The sequence below is a fragment of the Andrographis paniculata genome, unplaced genomic scaffold, assembly GCF_009805555.1.
Source record: "Andrographis paniculata isolate CXL003 unplaced genomic scaffold, ASM980555v1 Contig98END, whole genome shotgun sequence".
NCBI lineage: Eukaryota > Viridiplantae > Streptophyta > Magnoliopsida > Lamiales > Acanthaceae > Andrographis > Andrographis paniculata.
This window is the reverse complement of record NW_026137637.1, coordinates 2,192,681-2,212,170: the sequence shown is the minus strand read 5'-3', so window position 1 is coordinate 2,212,170 and position 19,490 is coordinate 2,192,681. Positions and strand designations below refer to the sequence as shown.

At 26.1% G+C, this 19,490-nt stretch overlaps 1 protein-coding gene across 1 annotated transcript; it reads right to left on the bottom strand.

Moving 5' to 3' along the window:
• Positions 1-340: 340 nt before the first annotated feature.
• On the bottom strand, positions 341-3,206 carry LOC127243989 (7-deoxyloganetic acid glucosyl transferase-like). Its single transcript, XM_051264261.1, has 3 exons — positions 2,633-3,206; positions 1,568-2,027; positions 341-918 (listed from the first exon to the last, which is right to left on the bottom strand). Exons 1-3 carry the CDS (start codon positions 3,156-3,158, stop codon positions 414-416), a joined length of 1,491 nt encoding a protein of 496 aa, XP_051120218.1. The 5' UTR covers positions 3,159-3,206; the 3' UTR covers positions 341-413.
• Positions 3,207-19,490: the final 16,284 nt, after the last annotated feature.

The following is a 19,490-nucleotide window of genomic DNA, read 5'->3' as shown; positions in this document are numbered from 1 at the left end:
CGTCGATCGTCGTCTTTGTCCGATTTAGAAATCGACAAGCAGGAAACTTAAGTTTCTTGGATGGAATCCGTTACTGAAATTTGAGACCAAACAGGGAAGTTCAAATCCTAATTGAAATTCAATCTCGTATTCTGCAATTGAGTCTGGGAAGTATTTGTTTGATTTCCAGAATGATATTATGCCTAATTCTTTGTGCTTAATTTCAATTTCTTTTCGGTTATAAAGATTTGGGTTTATTCGATTTAATTTGCTTTCGTTATTACTAATTGATTTCGTATTTTGTATACGAGGTTTGTTCGATAAATCCAAAGATTCGGAAATAAATTCACAACAATAAACAAAACTAAAAAGACACACAATACCAAGCCAAATATCTTAAAGTTGGTATATCAAAACACTAAAATCGAGCTTCTTTATAAGATCGTAGACTTCAAGAACTCAATAAGCCGATTCCAATTCGCATAAGAGCTCCCGCCCTCGTTGATTGCCTTCTTCACCAACTCTGCCGTTCGACGAGCCCTTTCAAAGAACTCATCCTTCCGAACTTCCATGACATCCCTCACCATCCTCTCAACGATCGCTCTATCACAAGTGTCCTTCATGTCCAAACCTATCTTCCAAATTTCACTGACAAAACGACTATTGATAGTTTGATCGGCAAAGTAAGGCCAACAAATCATCGGTATCCCAACCGTAATACTCTCTAGCGTTGAATTCCATCCACTGTGAGTGAAAAATGCCGCAAGGGAAGAATGCATCAAGACCTTGTTTTGGGGCACCCACCCCGCCATATGCCCTCTAGCCTTCGTGCCTTCTTCCAACTCTGCGGGGACTACAAAGCTTTCCCCGTCACCCTCGACTATTGAGTCTGGCCTCATTGCCCACAAAAATCTTTGCCCGCTATTTACCAAACCGTACCTGTTATTATAAATAGTATGAATTAACTACAAACTCAAATCTATATACGTATTGTTATTTTGTTAATGAATTCTTTAGAGAGTAATTTATCGTAAAAGAATTCGATTTTAATATCGTATGATAGCGTACATCTTTCTTGTAGTTATAGTAACATAATCATACTCTTTCCTAATAAGCCTTGTAATCCTATTATATTTCACTATTAGTACAGAGAAAATTGCAAAAATATCATTCACTTTTGCTCTTTATTTATTTCGTTGCCAAAATATATTATGTATGTTTGCAAAAGTCGAAATTTTTGTTCTCTGGTAGTGTGTCATATTCACATGACGGCTGTTCCACGCACGGCCATGTGCAACCGGATGATAAAAATGACAAATTTTGCAAACATATATGATATATTTTGCTAATGAAATAAATAAACCATAAAATTGATAATTAAGTATGCATAGAAGATAGCATCTTCATCATTGGCATTGCTAAAAAAAAAATTAAGATACTAATACGAGGTTTTTTTGGAAAGTAAAATAATAATTAGTCCAAAACAAACAATATTATACTAGTGGAGTTAGACGAGTCCGAACAAGTGTCATCTTTCCTAGAAAATTCAATTTCACAAACTAAGATAGAGATATGAATTAGGCATTACCATAACTCCAAAAGTTCCTTTTTGGAGAGTAACGTGATACTTCCGAAGCTGACATAGAGCACGGACCGAGCGGGTTGGGTGTCGAGCCAGGCCATGCAAGCGTGATCTTCCTCCCATAGGCTAATAGCCGGAAGGGATCGATTCTTCTTGTCGGTTTCGAGTCGAGCTTGCAAATGAGCGTGAAGAGGGCCGATGGAGTAAAGAGTGGGGATCGGTTTGCGGATTTGATCGAGAATGGGACCTTCTAAATCTTCAAATGTATTCAAAATTAGTCCATCAACAAGAGACGTTTGTCGGGTCTCGGTTGCAATCATGCTAAATATAGCATCGTTTACATCGCTTACTCGGCAAAACCCCGGAAGATCACGGCGCCGGAGATAGCCCTCCATCCCCGGCACACTAGTCACTAGTAAATCCAACTCCGGCTTGCTCCCGTACGAATATTTGTCCTCATCTTTACCTATATTCATCTAAATTTTATTAAATGATCATTTCACCTAAAAATTTAGGTCAGTAAAAATATGTCTTCATTAATTACATATTATATATAGGGATGACAATGGATCGGGCTGGGCCGGACCCAAGATTCAAATTGGACCTGATTGTACCCGAATTCGATCATACCCAGACCCGACCTGAACAATAACCAAGACACCCAAAAAATCTTTTAATATGTTTAAAATTTAATTTAAAATTGTACTTGAACACGGCCCGATATATATTAAAATTTATATATTTTATTCAAAAATATTATAATAAAATAATAAATAATAAATAAATTAAACTAAAATCATATTTCTAATATAATTTTTATAATTAATTTTTTTTCATATATATAATGAATATATTAGTAATATATCAATCAAGTCCGAGTAGAGTCCACCTTTAGACCTGAGATCCGACCCGAGACCCGATAAGGTTACCCGATACCCGATACCTGACCCAGACCCGATACCCAAACAATCGGACCCGATTCCAAATAAATAGGTCTGAGTTGGAGTCGGAGTCGGAGTTGGGTCTCGGATTTACCCGAACCCATTGTCATCCCTAATTATATAGCGTTACCTTTCAGGGGAACTTCTCCGGCTTCGACCACTTCTTTGAAGGAGTAATTAGCCCAAAAGGCGCAAGCGCTGACGGTACGGAAATATATGATCGGAATGCCGATTTCCTTGGCCACCGGCACGGCGAAGCTGAGAACGCCGTCCATGATCACGCAGCTGACGCGCCGCCGGGAGCCGCCGCCGCTGAGGGCGTCGGTGGCCTCCATTAGTCGCCGGAATTCTTCTCCGCCGACTCTCATCAGACTCGTGAGGATGTCGAGGCTGCGCTGGCCGACGCGGGGGTGGTCGTCGGGGAGGCCGTCGGAGATGGTGGCGATGCGGAAGCCGGAGTATTGGGAGAAGTGGGATTCCACGTCGGCGTGGCGGCGGTGGTTGTGGTCGGAGAGGAGCATGGTGACGTGGAGGTGGGAGAGGCAGAGGAGCTCGGCTAGCTTCAGCATGGAGTTGACGTGGCCGTGTAACGGCAGAGGGAAGATGAGGACGTGCGGCGGGAGACCGGCGGCGGCGCCGGTTGCTTGGTGGCCCATCGCGGCGGCGCTTGCAGATGCGGTTTGATGCTGTTTCAAATTGTATGGTTTAATAAAATAGTAATGCACAGATAGTACTGCTCAATCAAGTTTAATAAAATAGTAATGCACACATACCAACATGTTCCTTTACAATTATTTATTTATTTATTTTTATTATTATTATTATTTTTTTTTAATGACGTGGGAACCCGCGACCACTACCCAGGTACTGGGTAAATTCCGAACCAAATTTAATATCATGCAAACTAGATCCGACGGACAAATCACACTAGACGATTACAATTATTAAAAATATATACAAAAGATAGATATGTTTAATTAGAAACACGGTTATTTATTAAAGTAGATTAATAAATTATTATTATTAATGAATTATAATATTATTTTATTATTTTTTATAGGCTAAATTGTACAAAAATTATACGTAATTTCATGAAATTGGTCAAATATCCTGTATTTCTAAAACTGCATAAAACTCTCTCATGGTTTCATAAACGGTGCGTCTAACCCTCTTAGCGGTTCTTATTTAACCGTATTTGACTTAAATGCGCCCAAACTGTGAATAAATTTTAGAATCTCAAATTTCTAAACCCCTAAAATTACAAATATATTCATTTTTTTTTATATTTAGTCTAAAAAAATAATAAATATACTAAAAAATAGTTATTTTCCTGAGGGTTTAAGAGTTTATTTTTAATTTTTTTTAGTTAAATATAAGAAAAATAAATACTATATTTGTAATTTTAGGGGTTAGAAATTGAGATTCTAAATTTTATTTACAGTTTGGGCGCATTTAGATCAAATACAGTAAAATAAGGACCGCTAAGGGGGTTAGACGCAGAGTTTATGATACAACGAGGGTATTTGACACAATTTTAGAAGTATGGAAGATTTGACGCAATTTTGTAAAACCACAGGTGAATTTTGTGCAATTTAACTTTTTTATATATTAATAGTATTTTTGGTGTTTTAAAAATATGAAATAGCATACGTGGTTAAAAAAAATTAGAATATTCCTTTGTTTTTTTTTTCTTTTTTCTTTTCACAAGTTTCCAAAAAAATAAAAACTTAATGCATTATGAATATTTATTATTTTTATATTTTCTATTCAAATCTCTATACATTATTCTTTTTTTTGAACAATCTCACAAAAAACACTCTATGTGTTTAAATATTTATAAGATTATATCTCAATAAAATATTATATAATACAAGCGGAATATCCGTGCGCAAGTGAAATCAACGAATTTCTTCATATATTATATATATTTTTAATCAATATAAAAAAATAAAATAATATCAATGAATTATACTATCTCCGTCCAATTATAAAATAAATATTTAATTTTGTAGTATTTTACTTTTATTTTTTAATTAAATATAAGATTATAATATAATAGTATTATTTAAAATAATTTTGATTGCAAAATAAATTACATTTTAAAAATTGGGTAAACCGTTTTTTAGTCCCGTAACTTGACTCCCTTATCATTTTAGTCCCGTAAGTGGAGCCTATCGCAAATTAGTCCCATAAGTGAAAAATTTTCGTTGTTTTAGTCCTCCGACGACGGAGATGTCCGCGTGGCTCGCCGGAGGTGACATGTCCGCCAGGTGTCTCGCCAGGTCAGCGACACCTGGCGGACACGTGGATTTATTTATTTATTTTTATTTTTTAATTGTTTTTTTTAATTGGACTAAATAAAAAAATAAAAAAATAAAATTAAAATTAAAAATAAATTAAAAATAAGTTTTTTAAAAAATTTTAAAAAATAAATAAATAAATGAAAAATCCATGTGTCCGCAAGGTGTCGCTGATCTGGCGGACACGTCACCTCCGGCAAGCCACGCGGGCGTCTCCGACGCCGGAGGACTAAAACAGCGAAAAGTTTTTACTTATGGGACTAGTTTGCGACAGGCTCCACTTACGGGACTAAAATGATAAAGGAGTCCAGTTACGGGACTTAAAAAAATAGTTTACCCTTAAAAATTTAACATAATTTTTTTATATCTTCTTTATAATCGTAATTACAAATAAAAATGATTTATCAATATATACGTTGTAATTCTAAAATAATTTAAAACCCAAGTCTATGGTTTTTTTAAACATATATATATGTATTTACATAATTATTTTAAAATTAGTAAAATATATGCATTCATCTTTGGATAGTATTTATATATTTATTTTAAATTTATTTTATCATTTTTAAATACAAATATATTAAAAATTAATTAATAAAAAATATATTCAAAAACTTAAAAAATAAAGGAAAAACAAACAAAATCTTCACTACACCCATAACAACAATTTTAACACATCTTCTGATTTAAGAAGCTGCCGCCTGATTTTCTGCAAGCTCGAACTAAAAATATCATCATCATCTACCATCATCCACTAATTCTCGGCCAAACACACGCACCAGATAGAGCCGGCATCAGTCTACCTCTGCAGACACCCACATCAGCCACGACTGTTCGAGCACAAACTTTTCCGGAAAGAAATATGTAATATAAATTATGATTTACATTATATATTTGGAATAAAATATGCAATATAACTAAAATAATTTAAGGTTAAAATAACAATTTAATTTATTATGAATAAAATTAATTAAAAAATTATTATTTATATACATATAACAATTTCTAATTTTTACAATTTAAAGAATAAAATCAATTCCCCAGATAATTTAATTACAATATTGTAACTCTCTGTGATTAAAAAAATAATAAAAATAACATATAACTTAATATAAATTATGATCAAATTGCTAATAAGAATTTAAATTACATTTAAATTTATAATAAAATAATTTTTATATATATGACAAATTAAAAAATCACCAAACCTATCACTAAACACCTGCATTTATCTTCTTTTTTTTTTCTTTTTCCTTCTTTGTTCCCGTTTTTTCTTTTTTCTGGTCTGTTTTTTCTTCTTAACATTCCTCTCTTTTCTGTACCTTGGATGCTACAACTGAAAGCAAATCACTATGGAAAGAATTTAAATACAAAATGCAAAAAGGATAACCATAAATAAATTCAAAATTTCAATTTCAACGTCCAAAAAATAACCTCGTGAAAAGAAAATATTAGGCAATGGAAGAAATCTACAAACCTAAACAAAATTTAGAAATAAAAGCGAGCGAATCCTCCAATTAGAAAACAACTTTATAACTTTTGTTCTGCGCCACACCAAAATAAACAATTTAGAAAATAACAAAAAGACACAATAATCAATACAAAAAGTATCAAAACAATTGTAAAAAATTGAGAGAATATGAAAAGAAAATAAGAAAATTGTTAAAAATAAAATGAAAATTTTAGAAAATTGTGATTACTCAACTCATTTATAAACACTATGAGTAAAAATTAGTTTTCCTACTAACACTAACATTTTGAGAAAACCGTAAAACCACCTCATTTTTATTGATAAAGAATTAAAACGGTAATTAAAAAGAAAAAAATCTTAAAATTCTAAAATTGCAAGATTGCATAAATATTGAAAAAAGTGGGGTCCACGTTGAGCTATTATATATATATATGATATGATATGAATATTATTTATAAATAATAGATTTTATATAATACAATAAATATTTATTCATTTATTTATAATGAATTAAAATAGTTTTTATATAAAAATCTAATTAAATTGATTTATAATACAATAAAAAAAATGGTTATTTGTGGCTGGGAATATAATCAGTTTGTTCACTCAACATTTTGTTGGAAAATCGGTTAATTATTTAATCGATGAAATTTAATTTTAAATTAAATTCATAATTTTCGGAACCGATTATTCGGTGAGTTAAAATGTCACAGGCGCGCATGCCACCTGTCCGGACCAGATAATTACATGCATATATAATAAATAATTATTTGAAATTCAAATAATATATTTATGATCTAAATTAAATTTGATTTTTATGACCGGAATTAAATTGATGTTTATGACCGGAATTAAATATGGTGTTTATCGTCGGACGTTCCCGGAATTTAATTATCGTCAGCGGTTTTGACTCGGGCGATAATTGCCCCGCTTGATGGAGGTGCCTATAAAAGGCCCTCTCCACCACCCCACTGATACAACACACCATGAGGAGTTCTTCCTCTCTAATCCTCTCCACCCCACACAATTTTCAGCGAGTTTTCCGGCAAGCTCCGGAATCTATATTTACCTAACTTTTCGACATAGCTTAAGCCCCTTATTTTAGTTCGTCGGAGCTCCGAAATATTTACTACCAGAAAATTAGGCTATAGCTGCGGTAAAAAAAGTCACGGTTTTAGTACAAATTGGTGACTTTTTACTAAAAAGTCATGGAAAAATATACGGAACTATTTCCGTTGAATTTTGCTGGTGACTTTTTTTAAGTGGTGACATTTCTTTGACAATAAGTTATAGAATAATACCATGACATGTCCGTGACTTTATATAGCAACAGAAGCTACAACAAAATTTCGTAAATATTTTATAATTGTGATATTTTCGTGACAATAAGTTACAAAATAATACCATTACAACTCTGTGACTTTATATTAACGAAAGCTGTAAAAATTCCGTGATTTTATATTTTTGAAAAAAAAAATTATATTATAATTTGTGTTCAATGCAACCACACATGCCAACTTAGCTATCTACTCTAACGTATTACTTTTTGTTTGTTATTATATTTTAACTATATAAATATTATTGATTATAAATTTATCTTTTAAAAATATATACATATTTATTTAATATATCATCATGAATTTTTAACAAAAAATTGAATAGCTACGAACGATATTGAATAAAGATATTGAAGATGATTTTATTATTTTGTTATTACTTTGAATAGCTACAAACAATAATAAGAAAAATTTATAGTTATTTTCGTTACTTATGTTGTGAAATTTGATTTTAAAAAGTCACAAAAATTATATTATGACAATATCTGTAATAATTTAAAATGTTGGAAATATTTTGATTATTTTTGCCGCAACTTAAAATAGTCAAGAAAAAATTTCGTGACGATTTTTGTGACGAAATAATCAAAAGACACGGAATAGAAATATCTTGGACATTTTCGTTACACAAGCCGTTACTTTAAATAGTCACGGAAAGTTGTTTGTAGCTTTTTCAGCAAATATTATTTATGGAATAGTCAAAACAAAAAGTTGTGACATAAATTTGTCACAAAATTACTTTCCGTGACTTTTAATTGTCACAGATAAAAATTTGCGACAAATTTCCGCAATTATCAACCTTTTTTCTAGTAGTGATTGGGGTGTCACCTAATTCAGAGACGAACGTCGTTTTATCTTTGAGAATGTTACGCCACGAACCGGAGGCACTAACGGGACGTATTCGATTTTACGGAAAGAAGTTCTACTTCGACTCGACGTGATTATCGAATTTATTTCGATAAATTATTGTGACGATTATCGAATTTATTTCGATAAAATTATTGTGATTATCAAATCTATTTTGATAAATTGATTATCGAATTTATTTCGATAAAATTATTGAGATTATCGAATTAGTTTATTATTCGATAATTAGTTTATATTTTAGCGATATAATAATTTTTTCAACGCATTTTTCAATAGATCAATTCCCCATAAATGTTATTAAAAAAATACAAATATACACACATAAATATAATATATATTATTCCTTTATAAAAAGTCAACTATTCAACACGAAATATTATTTTTTATATTATAGATACAGTTTCTTATACCCTACAAAAAAAATCAATTCATTTAAAAACGTTATGTAAACAGACTGAATATTAATATAATAATATTTATTTTTTCAGAAAATAAATTATTACAATTATATTTGGTTATAAGGTTTTTAAGAATGAAACTATTCATAATTTCTTTTATCGGGTTTATCTTAATTTTTTTTTCACGCGATTTTAAATTACATAATACTTATATTTTATATTTTCATAAAATTTAATAATTCAATATAAAGTATTTTTTATATTTTTATATAAAAAATTTATCTCAATCTAAACTAGTAAACAAATATACTAAAAATATACTCTATATTTTACTTCCTCCATCCCACGAAATTAGTCCACTTTTTCTTTTTTAGCGGTCCATGAAATTAGTCTATTTTCCTATTTTAGTAATAATTAATAACTAATACTTCTAATTAAAAAAACTTAACTATATTTTATTAACTTACTAATATATTTAGTTTTATTATTTGTTAATTGTAAATTTAGAAGTAAGCTAAAATTTTGAATATAAAAATAATAAATATTAAATATTATATAAATAAATATTTATTTAATTTTAAAATTAAATTTTAATGTAATATATAATAAAATTTTATGTTTGATTTGAAAATTTATGGCTGAAAAATTAATTAGAAATAAGATTTGATATTATTTTTTTTTCTTTGTTAAAAAAAATAAAAAATAGAACTTATTTATAAAGCAAAATTATAAACTTATTTTTAATTTCGGTATTTGACGTAAAATATTATATTCTAATATCATGTATACAATTTAGTTAGAGATGGTTTGAGATAGTATACCGAAAATATTGAAATATATTGTATACCGTACCAATTTTTTTAATTTATTAAAAAAATATCGATATTGTATCAAATAATCAGTATATACAAAAATACCAACTTTCTTTAATTATTTATATATACTGAAAATATCTTATTGTATATCGTTATCATACAAAAAAAGTCATCTTCTATCGAAATTTCAAAAATATTTCGGTATTTTTTTTACGAATATGCATGTTAATTCCGTAATTTAGTATTTTTTATTCGCAAATTCGGTATACCAAAATATTTATACAGTACGGTAAAATATCATACCAAAAATTTTGTACTGTACGTATGCGATGTGATATTAAATTTGGTATGTCATAACAAACTATCTCTAACAACAACCAAATTCGACAAATTTTATGTATTGTTTATATAATTTTTTTATTACATTTTTTATTGTATAAATTACATTTAAGTTATTAAAATCATTATTTTTTTTTTTTTTATCTAAATGCATGTGTTGAATTACAATAAATATAATAATAATTATTATTTTTAAATAATACCAGTAAATCAAAAATTCAATATTTAAAAATTAAAATAAAAAAATATTTTAACATTTTATCAAATAAAAAATATTTAATATAACACTTTATTAAATCTATTAATCAAACTAATTAACTACCTAACACAATATTTCTTAAACTGCATGCCAAAAAGAAATAGGACTAATTTCATAGAAAGGACGGAGTATTAATAAGACGGAGGGAGTATTAATTAATAGACGTAGAAGATTTTTCTATAAATACTTATCTCTTACCATCATATCATTATTTTTATACAAAGAGTAAGCTTAAAATTATATTATTTTTAACTCCCCACTATAATTAAAATATTACTCTGGTCCCTTAATTATCTATCCATTTTTTTATTTTGATACATCCCATAATAAATATCTATATCTTTTTTTAGTAATTGTACTATTTACCTAATATTACAAATATTCTTCTAAGCTACAATATATTATACAAATGTCATACATTTATATCATACAATACTAATAAAGTTAGTTTATTCTTTTTACCTTTATTTATATTACATCTCAATATAATATTATTATTTATAAAACTCTGTGCAAGAAATAAATAAATAGATAGATATGAGACGGAGAAAGTATTATTTTTAAAATTATATGCTAAAACTAAATATATACTTTAAAAATAAACGAAGTTTAAAAATATAATATATGTATAATAACAAAATCTACTAAAAATAAATAAAATATCATTTTCTTTATAATAAATTAGCATTTACAGCATTACATCAAAATACACTGGTTAATCGTATTCTGAAACACGGAAAAAAATAGGGGTGGCAGCGAGTAATTTTAAAATTCAACATAAGTGCATCGTCGAGTAAAAGACAACGTACAATGAACAGATTCTGTTCACTCAGTCGTTTTTAGATAAATTAATTTTTGATATATTGCATGAAATTAAAAATATAAAATATATTATTTTAAATTAAATATTTTATTTTTTCTAATTAATATTTAAAATTTTATTTGAATATTTTTATTTTTTTGTATGATAGAGAGAATTGTGTAGAAAAATTTAAAATATTATTTTTAGAAAATTGCAAATAAAAAAAACTTTTGCACGAACGGACTCAATGTTCTTACGTGCAATCTATTATTAATATTAATATAATATATCACATAAATTAACAATATAGCACATGGCATACTTTTAGAAGTATGAACAAATAACATGCTAAATGAAATTAGAATGTGTTATTAGGTTCGATCCCGACTTTTGAATGATTGGGGCGACATAAAATTTAGGTCTCTTAAATATATATATATATATATAATATTTTTACATATGATAAAATATAAATAATAATAAAAAAAATATTTTATCTAATATTTTTTGCAAAAAATATTAATAATAATAATAATAATTTTGTCTAATATTTATTTTTTTAAAAAAAATTAAAACAAAAATAACAGATCCCTAAAAATATATATAAATGATATATTCTACTTTTTTTACCAATAGTAGAATATAAATAATTAAATAAAATAAGTTTTCTAGTATTTTTAAATAAAATATTAATAATTTTGTCTAAATAATTTTAAAATAAAAATTAAGAGGCCCTAAATATGTATAAATATTTTTTATCTATAATAAAATATAAATAATTAAATAAAATAAATTTTTAGTATTTTTATATGCAAAATATCAATAATAGTTTTAATACTACCTTCATTCACCGTCAATCTATCTATTTGCATTTGACGTCATTGTTTTTAATATTAAAAATATCCTTATATTTGTATAATTTTTTGTAAAAATATCGTTACATTAGTATTATAAGACACCAATATAATTATTTTTGTCATTTTTTCTGGATTTGTATTACGTTTTGATATAATAATTAATATTCAAATATTAACATGCAAAAAATAAATGGATAGATTCGCGGTGACAGAGGTAGCACTACCAGAAAATTAGGCTATAGTTGCGGTAAGAATAGTCACGGTTTTAATATAAACTGGTGACTTTTTACTAAAAAGTCACGGAAAAATATACGGAACCATTTCCGTAGAATTTTGCTGGTGACTTTTTCTTAAATGGTGACATTTTTATGACAATAAGTTATAGAATAATACCATGACATGTCTGTGACTTTATATAGCAACAGAAGCTGTAACAAAATTTCGTGAATATTTTATAATGATGACATTATCGTGACAATAAGTTACAAAATAATACCATTACACCTCCGTGACTTTATATTAACGAAAGTTGTAACAATTTCGTAACTTTATATTTTTGAAAAAAAAAAAAAATGCTCCCTCCGTCCCACATACCATGTCACTTTCCTTTTTTGGAAAATAATTATTTTTTAATTTGGTCTGCAAGTCGAAAGATTTGAACTAGTGACCTTATAGTTATTAAAAACTTACACAATCTGTAATGTCAACTTAGCTATCTATTCTAAAATATTAATTTTTGTTTGTTATTATATTTTAACTATATAAATATTATTGGATATAAATTTATCTTTTAACAAAATATACATATTTATTTAATATATCATCATGAATTTTCAACAAAAAATTGAAGTTTGTTTATTAATATAAAAAATTATTAAATTTATTTAACATATAGTATTTTTTTAGTATTAGAGTTTTTGAATTTTATCTATTGTCAATAAATTATTTATTTTTATTTTTTTAGACTCAATCATTTTTTTTTAAAAAAAAACCTATCATATAAATTTTCAAAATTAACAATATATTTAAAAACATTATCGATATGGTAACTATAAATAGTTAAATATTGGTTTATGTTAATATTTGCAATAACTTAAATAAATATATATATTAAGATTTTGCTAATATTCCAGTACTTAATTTTAAACAGGGATGAATAGTTAAAAAAAATTATTCAATTATAATACAAGTAAAAATAAATAAAGATATTGAAGATGATTTTATTATTTTGTTATTACTTTAAATAGCTACGAACGATAATAAGAAAAATTTATAGTTGTTTTCGTTACTTATGTTGTGACATTTGATTTTAAAAAATCACGGAAATTATACAATAACAATATATGTAATAATTTAAAATGTTGCAAATATTTTGGTTATTTTTGCCGCAACTTAAAATATTTAAGAAAAAATTTCGTGACAATTTTTGTGACGAAATAGTCAAAAGATACGGAATATAAATATCTTGGACATTTTCGTTACATAAGTCGTTACTTTAAATAGTCACGGAAAATTGTTTGTAATTTTTTCTACAAATATTACTTACGGAATAGTCAAATGAAAAAGTTGTGATATAAATTTGTCACAAAATTACTTTATGTGAATTTTAATTGTCACGGGTTAAAATTTGCAACAAATTTTTGCAATTATCAACATTTTTTCTAATAGTAATATTTAATACTTCCTCCGTCCAACTAGAAAGTATACATATTTTTATTTTGGGACATCCAATTAAGAAGTAACCATTTTATTAAGTACCCAATTTTTTTCCACAAATACCCCTATTTTACATCACATCATTACTTTTATACCAAAAAAGTAAGAGCAAAAATGTCATTTCACTATTTTTACCTACCCACTATAATTAAAATACTATTATTCCTTAATCACCGCACCAAAAATAAATGTATACTTATTTTGTGGCAAGAGGGAATAATATACTTTTTAATTATTCACTGATTATATTTTTTTTTCAAATTAAATTATGGTATCTATATAGACAATTTTGATGGATAGAAAGAATACTATATATAATAAACATTTATATTATTTAATAAATATGTGAATGGATCGTTATTTTCAGAGATCTAAAACTATTTTATAGTAATAACACCAAAATGCTGACATCATTGTTTAGGTAATTACTTTTGTCGGGTATTGTATTAAATTATTTGCTAACAAGTATTGTATTAAATTATTTAAGACTACAATTGTATTGGTTTGTGATTCTTTAAAGAATATATACAGTAGACACTAAAAATATATATTTAAAATTAATTAGATATCATATATTTTAGAAGAAAATAAAATTTCAATAAAATAAATATATGATATTTATTTATGCTTATATGTTAATTTTTGTACAATAAATATCAACCATTAATACAAAAATCTGCTTAAACTGGAAGATATCGTACAAATATTACGTGCATAAATAGAGCCATAATAAATTTGGCAGCAAAATAAATTAATCTTGTCAATAAATGAAGTATATAAATTAATATCTTCCAAACAAGGCAATGATATAAAGATTTTGTCAATAAAAGAAGTATATAAATTAATATCTTCCAAAAAAGGCAATGATATAAAAATTTTGGCGAGAAAGGAAGGTGCATAATCAAATCCGTCAAAAATGGAAAATGGCATCCGATGAAAAAGGAAAGATTATAAAATCTTTCCATCCACGTGGCACCATCCGAAAAGGAAGCCAAGGCCACCCTCCTCTATAAATAGGAGCCTTGGCCAATTCATTTACACACCGAAATTCATTTGAAGACTCGCGCAAGGGTAAGTCTCTCTGGACTCTCTGCAATGTTCTTCATTGTTCTTCGTGTCCTTCGAAGCGTTCTTCATCGAAAAGTCACCGATTTGGACAAATGATCCAATATTGGTTGACAAATCGATGGAGTTAACGTTCTTCGTCATATGTCCGAGCCGGAGGAAGGATCAAAGCTCTCAAAGCCATCGAGGAATCCATCAAAGCCAAGGAAGAGCCTCCAAAGTCGCTCCCAAAGCTTCAAAATATTCGTCGCGTTCTTCATAAAAGGCGCAAACCAGGCCCTCTTCGATCCAAAAGTCAAAGGGATACGCTGCCAAAAGCATTATGGAGCACTAAATCCCTCCTTCAAAGATCAAATTCCGTCGGATCATCCAAAGGAGGCATCAATCCAAAGTCGATGATCAAAATCGCCAACACGGATACCAAAGTTTCTTAAAAACCGACGAAGTCAAACCGAAAACCAAAATCCCTTCGGATCAAAGAAGCCACCCAAATCCAAGTTGGAAAAATAGATCGACCCGGAGAGAGAATCAAAGGATCTGAATAGAGAATAGGACCCGCATATATTTAAATCATTATGTAATTTGTACGATTTTGTGTTTATAAAAATATAACACAATTTTTTTGTCTACATATATATTATTATTATTATTATTATTATTATTAAAAAATTTAAGTCGAAAAAAAAAATAAAAATGAAAGAACAAAGAGTATCTATACACTTGTATTTTTGTCCAAGAAATTTGTATTTATTTGAACTGAACATAAATTTTAATGACTGTATTATTATATTTGGTTGGGTATAAATTATACTATTTGCTTTAAAAAACATATATGAGTGTTAATAAAATAAAATAAAAAATAATAAAATTAATATGTAAGTAGTAGTGATATATAAAAAAATAATAATAAATTTAATAGACAAATAGAGTACATTACATAAAAAAAATATCTTAAATTAAAAATAATAAACAAACACACTCAATATCTCCTCCGCTACAAAGAATAGATAAATTATATTCATTCCGGTGAAATATTTGATTTTCGATACAAGAATTTAGATTGATAGTATTGAGTAGAATAAATTTAGAATTAAGTGAGGTGACCAGAAAAATTATATATTTATTTTTTTTATTTAAATAATATGATGTAATAAAATACAAATAATTAGGATGTTTTATTTGGCACATCCGCCAAAATTGTTTGCTGTCAAGATGAATCTTCTTTGATACCTAATATAATGCGTGCAAGTTTTGATCTTATTGTAAAGGATTATAAATTAAAATAGCACATTTAAGATTAAAAAAATATAAAAAGAAATAATATTTTTTCTCAATCGGTTGTGATCATAAGGTAATAAGTTCAAAAATTTTAATGCATTTAGATTTTGTCTGTCATACATACGTGACTTGTCTTATTAGTCTAGTTTGTAGACCATTAGGTTCAGTAATAAATTTATTTAGAACATATTCGAAAAATAGTAGTTTCATATTCCTAAATTATAAAATATTTTATTCATTCGCTCATAAAATATACATATTCTTATTTTGAATTGTCTAATTACAAATTAGTCATTTTTTAGTGACTATGAACGTTATATATACATAGCTCTATTTTACTATTACACGTCATTACTTTTATACCAAAAAGTAAGAACAAATTTATCTTTATACTATTTTTAATTATTCAATATAATTAAAATACTACTCAATCCCAGCTATGATGTCCACTTGACTGTAGATACGTAAAATTAGGAGAGGTATAATTAGTAATTAATAATGTACTTCCTCCGCCCAATGTAATTGATACATTTTTCATTTTTATTTGTCCATAACAATTGACACATTTTTATTTTTTATAAAAGCTACTAGATCAAAACATACTTAACAAATACAAACCAATTTAATTAACTATATAATATATAATAATATCATACATCATGTAAGACCGCTCAAAACCCCTTTTATATCTATATTTCTCCTAAAAAAATTAATATTTTTATTTATTTTTAAAACTTCACATCTTTTATAATATTAGTTTATCTTAATTATAAATAAATAAATATTTTTTTATTTATATTATAGAAAATTTCATTTTCTACAAAATAATATCATATTGCATATATTTTCTATTGTTATATACATTTAAAAAATATTTAAATACTATTCTAAATTTTGTAATCATATATACATTAAATTTACTTTAAAATTACAAATATTATTAATTACAGAAGAAGTAATAAAATAATATCATAATTCACTATTATTAACTAATTAAACATTCTTTGTCTTAGGCACCGTATCACTAATGAAAGGTGTCAATTGAACCAAAAATATTTATTACTTCTAATAAAAATATAGCTTAAATAATTATTGTATAATAAAAACAATTATAGCTTAAATTTAAGATAACTAATTAGTTTAATTAAAATAAAAAATATATAAATTAAAAAAATTTAAATAAAATTAAAATTTATACTTTTTTTCCAAAAAAAAAGTAACAAAATAGGTGGGACGGATGAAAATGAAAGAGTAAATATAATAAATGGAACAAAAAAATTTTAAGAATATTATTTTTTAAATTGAGCGTAAAAAATAAATGTATACTTTTAAAATAGACAATGAGAATAATAGTAACAAAAAACTTCAAGAGAGCAAAACTTGGAGCTAACATACAAACTGATACAATATGCAAGAGATTCATCCATCAATCCAATATGCAAATTTGATAAATGTCAAGAATAATAAGAAGCTATTTAATCAAAAAGAGTTGCCCAATTAAAAGAAAATACATAATACTTTATTTATTTTTAATCATCATAAATTAATTTTATATATAAAAAAAAAAGATTTTTAGAGGCAAATAAAAATATTTATTAATTGAGATGAGAGATATAAATAAAAAGATTTTGAATGAATTATATGTGTAACATATTAAAAATTTAATTAAATTGATTTATATTTATTATGTGTGTTTAAGATTGATAAATTTATTAAAAATAAAAAAAAATTATGAAACAGACCGTAAAAAGAGTCATTTGGAAACAAAGAGAATATTTAACTACTATATAGTTAATAGGTATTATTAGGAATATCAATTTTTTAGTCAGTCCGCTAATTTTGTTTTTTAAGTTTGACTTTATTTTTAATTTTGAGATTTGATTTAATTTGAATATAACAATTTATATAAAAATATTATTATTTTATTTAAAAAAAAATAAATTGAATAGTAAAAAGAATGATATCAAACTATAAGAGGCTGTTTGGTTATGGATTTTTTTTATGGGATTGAAATTTCATAATAGGATTAATATGTGATGAGATTTATTTTATGATTTAGAATTACATATTATGTTTGGTTGGTAAAATATGGTGGGATTTTATATTTCGTGGATTTAGATTTTTTTTATATTCTAAATTACATAATTGTCCTCTAATGAATTTTATTTATTTTGACAAATTAAACCTCTAATTCATTATTAATATAAATTAAAAATATATCAATAATTTTATAGGATGACAATAGATTCGCGTAAACTCGAGAACCGACCGAGCCCGACCTATTTATTTGAAGTTAAGTCCAATTATTTGAGTATTAGGCCTGGATCCGGGTCATGATCAGGGTAATATAATAATAATATATCAACCATACATACGAAAAAATAATTTCGAATAATATAATTATATTAAAAATATTTTTTGAGTTTAACGGATTCATTATTTTATTATAATATTTTTCTAATAAAATTCATAAATTTTAACATACATTGGATCCAGTACATGTGTAATTTTAAATTAAAATTTAAGAATTGTAAAAAAAATGAATTTTTCGGATCCATCAAGTCTTACCGGGTATAGTCTCGGTCGGATCTAGTATAATCGGATCCAATTTGAATATCGGATTTAACAATATATATTTGGAATGAATATCAGTTCCGACTGAACCCGACTTATGGTCGTCCCTATAATTTTATAATTCAAATAAAATTTATAATAAATAATAATTTAAACAATGAATTTATTAATTTATTTGAAAAATATTGTACAATAAAAAAAATATAAATTTAATTAAATATATAATTCAAATAATAATTAATTTTAACATTATTTAATTTTTTATATAAATATAATACTATTATTTTTTTTATAAGATGATATAAATGTAAAAATTAAAATTTCAAGAATGAGATTTAAAAGTAACAGGGTATCCCATTACAAAAAAAAAATTCTTTATTCGTAGAATTTTAGACCTCTTTTTTAAATCTCATCATTTTAAATTCCACATTTTTTTTTTAACAGAATATGGATTTTATGAGATTTTAAAATCCAAATTCCATTAAATCCCATTAAATTTTTAAACCAAACAGCCCCTAAGTAAACATAACCTAAGGGTGCATTTAATTTTTATTTCAAGTAAAATAATTCTATCATTCACTTCATATGATTTATAATAAAATGTATATTTTATTTTAAGTATCCGTTAGATTTTTCTCATTACTAATTTTAACAAATTATTAGACCCAAAATTCTAAATTATGGGCGGACTAATTATTATTTTCTCTTATTTTGAGATCAAATTATTTGTTTAATTAGTGATACATTATTTAATAAAATACAGTTTATTAAGTTAACAATAATAAATTATGATATTGTTTTAATATTATTATGTGAGTGGTAATACTGATATTTTTAAAATAAAAATTAATAAATATAATTAAATAAAATTTAGAATATGTATATAAATATTTTAAATACTAGTACTATTTTT